The sequence below is a fragment of the Pteropus alecto genome, unplaced genomic scaffold, assembly GCF_000325575.1.
Source record: "Pteropus alecto unplaced genomic scaffold, ASM32557v1 scaffold81, whole genome shotgun sequence".
In the NCBI taxonomy this organism is placed as follows: Eukaryota; Metazoa; Chordata; class Mammalia; order Chiroptera; family Pteropodidae; genus Pteropus; species Pteropus alecto.
In genome coordinates, this window is record NW_006433378.1 from 20293775 (window position 1) to 20299092 (window position 5318).

The 5318-nt window shown below is 36.5% G+C and overlaps 1 protein-coding gene across 1 annotated transcript; it reads right to left on the reverse strand.

The window, feature by feature from the left end:
• Nucleotides 1-1377: 1377 nt before the first annotated feature.
• On the reverse strand, nt 1378-1572 carry LOC102883460 (keratin-associated protein 8-1). Its single transcript, XM_006908263.1, has one exon. The coding sequence runs from the start codon at nt 1570-1572 to the stop codon at nt 1378-1380; it is 195 nt and encodes a 64-aa protein (XP_006908325.1).
• Between the last annotated feature and the right edge of the window lie 3746 nt (nt 1573-5318).

The window sequence follows — 5318 nt, forward strand, 5'->3', positions numbered from 1 at the left end:
AGCATGAGTTAACATGCTAGAAAGTTTCAAACCAGAGATTTTATTGCCTGTAACAATAGTCTACTAGAAAAGAATCTACTAAATAGAGCCTTGAACAAGATTTTTTTTAAAAAAAAAAGATATTCACTGAATGAAATATGGTGGAGAAAATACTCTCTTTCAAAATAAACTCCCCATATAGTTTACATTTCTAGCTACCAGGTGAATTGTATGCAATATAACCACATGCAGATAGTCAATAAAAAGCAGCATTAAGCCAAATCCTGCTGTCACCAAGAATATTTGTACTATACAAAAAATGTTTCGACAGGAGGCTTGAGACATTTTTTATTTGGTTTATAAAAGAAATATTGCTCTTCTCTACAGGAACACAGAAAAGGCTGATACAGCTTCAGAAATACTTCTTCATTATGTTTTCTTTGTTTTTCAGGTCTATGAAAAGGTGCTCATGTCTTTTAAGAATGAAACTCACTACCTGATATCGATTCTACAAAGATTAAGAAGCTTTCCGCCATTGTTTCTAAACTAAGCTGTAAAGCAAATATCTTAGTTGGTTTGATACAGAGGATTTATCCCTTCCACCAAAAGACTCTCAGACTCCTAAAATATGTCTAATGTTATTCTATCACTTGATTCTCCAGACTCTTGAAATAGGAGACATGGTATTTTATTCTACAATAATTAGCCGTAGAGAGGGAACATAGTGGGTGTCATTTGCACTAATATGGAAATAAGTGAAAAAGTCCTTCGGCGTCAGGTTTTCCTGAGGAGGCGCCGGAGCAGTGAGATCTGGGGGACACCTCGCAATGAAGGCATTCCCTTGGCACAAGAACTGGAGGTGGGTGTTAAACGGTTAGGCGAAGTTATGACAGGCATTTGTTTTTCCATCCCAAGCAGCACCGTCTTGCCTGCTTATCACACAAAATCAAGGATTGTTTGCTTTCTCACTGCTTCTAACACCCATGTGAGAAAAATAAATCCACTTACCTCCCCCACTCAATGTAACAGAAAATATGCACCCACCAAGAAAAGAAACTCAGCTCAGACGAGAATATTATGCTGGTTGAAACACGTTTATTGAGAATTTGACAGACACTCTCACAACTCTATCAAGACAAGAGTAATGAGGATGGTGAAAAATCCAAAAGTAATACACATCTGGGTGTCAAGTTTCTGAAAACATCCCAATAAACATCATCCAGGGAAGGCAGCTGGAGGCGTCATGCGGTTTTTCATTTTCTTCCTTCAGGAATCTGGGGCCAGGTCTGAAAACAGCGACTGGGAGATTGATGAGCAAACAAGGACCGACTAAAGAAGTAAGGACGTGTGCCTCTCGGCCTTGGGGAAGAAGATGCTCCGCCTTGGATCGTCCGCCAATCAGTAGAGAGCATATGGCCAGTATCTTCTGTAGCTGTAAGCGCCGCCGCAGCCGTTGTAGCCATAGCCACAGCCGTAGCCCACGGGGGAGTAGGTGCTGCCGTAGCCACAGCCCACGCTGTACCCCAGGGGGTAGCCGTAGCTGCCCCAGTAGCAGCCTGGGAAGACAGTCCCAGAGTAGTTGTTGCAGTACATGGTGTCAGGAGTGGAGGGTGCAGGGAGCAGGAGAGTGCCTTGCCTCAGTGTGATGGAGTCCCTCGGCTCCCAGCCTTCTTTATATACCCTGGCTCAGGGGTGTGGCCAAAAGCTCAGGGCCCTCATTTTCATTCTTGACACCAATTTGTATCACACACAAAAAAAGCTCATTAACTTGTTTTATTCTTGCTTAAGATGTCTTTACAGTTGCTTAAGTAAGCTCTCCTGTGAGAGAAGGCACTGGTAGGGTTCTCTGGAACAAATTGTGTCCCTTCCCTAAAAAAGTATTGCAGTGACTTCAAACCACTCGGTCTTATAGACCCTAGATATAAATATAGAGAGAGATAAAGATGTTCCGTAAGCAAAATATACCAAGAAATATTCTGAAGTTGTTAACTGTTACTCATTCCTGTTCCTCTCTGAATTTCCACGATGACACACAGCTGGAATTCAGTAAATACGTGTTGAATAAATTAACAAATGATATAATAAATACGTAGTGAGTCCATCTCAAAATTGAGATATTTCTTAATATTCACTTGATTAAAGAATTCTCTTGTTAGCAAGACAAATACCACAGGATTCCTTTGATTTTTTTTCTCTACTTACAGTTAACCTGTTTAGAAAACTGATTAAACATCTTAATTATAGTCCTCACCTGAATTATCTCTAACATCACGTGTCTAGACTCCCACCTAAACTAATAATCTTGTAATTGTGTAAAAAAAAAAAAAAAAAAGAATTTGTGAATTGATCCTAGAAACGAATTGTCAAACAATCACGATTCGTTGGTCTGAAAATACTTTTTGAAGTAAAGTTGAAAGTAATAACAAGGTAAAAGAAAGAATTTAATGGGAAATCTTACCCTAAAATGTATAATATTTTTTCCATTAGACTAATAAACCAGATTATCTGTCAAATATGATCTTGTGAAGGGGCCAGGTAAGAATATTAAATCAATATTATTTCACTCTTAGAATGATCATGCACCCCAAGATAGAAATTTAAATAGAAATTTAGTTCTAAATATGAATTAAAGGAGGGACAAGACTGATCAAAACTATCTTGGGTAACACGAGACTTAATAAATTATTCCTAGATATCTGCATTGAGATTCCCCGGAATGGCACTTAGAAAACTTACAGAAAATTCAACAAAAGAGGACACAAGACATAGAAATAGAAAGGCACAGAGCTACAAGGAATCATTCTTAGAAGACCAAAAAATGGATATGTATTACACACTAACCCCCAAATTGTACTTTAGATCTCAGAGGTAACTTTCCTCCCTGTTACCAGCAGCTAAGACATAAATTTCTGGGAGTGCATAGGGATCATAGGCTGAACCCAAGGACAAGGTGAGACGCTTGGAAAAATCCAAAAGTATGCCAGCGTTCTAACCACTAATTGGTTAATTATAGCAGAGGCATATTTCGAAAAAACAATGTTGCCCCACCATCCTTCTTTATAACAAAGCTGTATGGCAACCTAGGGTGATTCAGCATTTAAAATAATTCAAACACTTCATGAGACTTAGCTAAATAATGCCAGGGAATCAATTTAACTTCATTCATGAAATACAAAGGAATTCAACAGCAGCTCTTTCCCCCAAAATCATAGAATGATTTGTATTATATTTCTACTCTTGTTACATTGCTTTGCTCTGTAAACAAAAAAACTAGTAACATTTGGAGAAAAGAAAAATTAAACAGAAACAATAGCATTGTAAACTGCAAAGGAAAAAGATTTGAACTAATGCCAACATTCAATTATGGGGTTCTTTTGAAATAAGTGTCTCTCCTAGCTACCTACCCAATCTAAGATGCTACCTTTGCTCTCTGGAACACAATATCCAGCTCTGAATCTGAGTAGTAATGGTGAATAAAAATTAAAATATGTATTTTAAAAACTTAAACCCTATTTACAGGGAATATCCTAAATTTTGTCCAGAAATTCTATAGAAAACACCTACACAAGAATATTTAAGAGAAAAACATTATTGACAAGTTATTTAAAAACAAAATTAATAGCTAGCTTAATCCTACACTGGGTCTATAAAAGCTTTAATCTGATATAGGTTTATCATAGGAGGATCCAGATTTTGTAGAGCCTGAAGTTTACACAATGTTGAGAACCAACCCCCTTTATGAAAAAGAATACAACATAAAAATGTGAAATTAAATATTAAAATAAAAACATGTGTTAAAATCGTTAAGAAATTACGCACACACAAAAACAAACACTAACAAAAATCAAAACTATTACAACGTCTGAAAAAAAAATATTTTTACCACTTAACTGCCTGATACACTTCTGTAATATTTTTTCCCATGGACTAGATTCTGGCTCCATCATTTCAAATTATTTTCTCCTCTACTATTTATCCTGTGCTGAGTGCCATGCAGCAAATTCATGCTGAGATATGACACCTGGTCCTGCACCTTCAGGTCACGAATCCTGGGTGAATTGGGAGAGTGGGTGGTAGAGAATTCCTGGAGGCCATCCCCACACACGATGGCTAGAATAGCTTAATTAGATGCATAGTGACTGCAAACCACATATATCTACCCCACTATACCCAAATTAAATGTATCTCCAATACAACCTCTTAACCACATCCCAGAAATGTCTATGGCTCTGATGACACCTGACACAAGGAGACGTATGATTGTAGGGAACCCCAGGTGGAAGGCAACAGCAAACCAATTGCAATTAAAATACCTTACTTTTGTGAGCTTCTCTAAAACATAGAGTCATATGACATAGAGGTTTAAAAAAAAGAAAAATATTCTCATATATGAAATAATGTAGTATTGGACTAACCATTGCTGGATGTTTATTAGTTTGGATAAAATTCATGACCTTTTTCTTTTTTAATAACAATCTTAAGATGTTATTTCATATATACAAATAATTTGACTTTCACATTTCTTTGATTTCAAATAAGTTTTGACACGAAAAGATAGGAAAAAATCTTGTTCTTCGATTTTCTGCAAAGGAGCAAGAATTGTATTGTGTACAGATTTTAGAAACATAGTCCATTCTAGTATGCAAATAAAACAGTTCTTGTCTCATCAGCTTCATATATAAAGTTATCAGCATCAAAATATTATCATTCATTAAAAATTAAAGAGAAATTATAGGGAAAGTTTTAAATGAGTTTTAGAATATGTATCAGTGGTGACTCTATAAAACGAAAATTATCTTCTATTCGTCTTTTCGATTATTTATTTATACAGACATTTATTGAGCATCTATTATGTTCCAGGCATTTTTGTTAGGTGCTAAAAATCTAAAGGTGAATGAGAAATGGTAATTAAATGTAAAATGATAAATAAATAAAAATACAATGCTGTATGTTCTACCCTGGAAGTCCACACCGCCCTCTGTAGACATTAGGGGTGAAGCAGAGTGTGGACAATTCTACCTGATGTAGGGTCATGGAAAGCTTCACCATGAAAGGGATAGATATTTGAGCTGAGTCTTGAAAAATAGGTATTTTACTGGTAGACATTAGTTTGGGTGGTAGTGGATTTAAAGAATATTCAAGAAAGAAAAAGTGGTTTCAAGCAAAGTCCCAACGGTGTTAATAGTACAATGTCTTTCAGGAGTCACGGATAATTCAGTGGGGCCGTAGCATTGGATATAACAGGAGAATTAATGGAAGCTGGAGCTGAACAGGTAGTCAAGAGGCATATGAGACTGTGTATTCTGTGGAGGCAAAAGGAGCTACTCATACACTAAGCT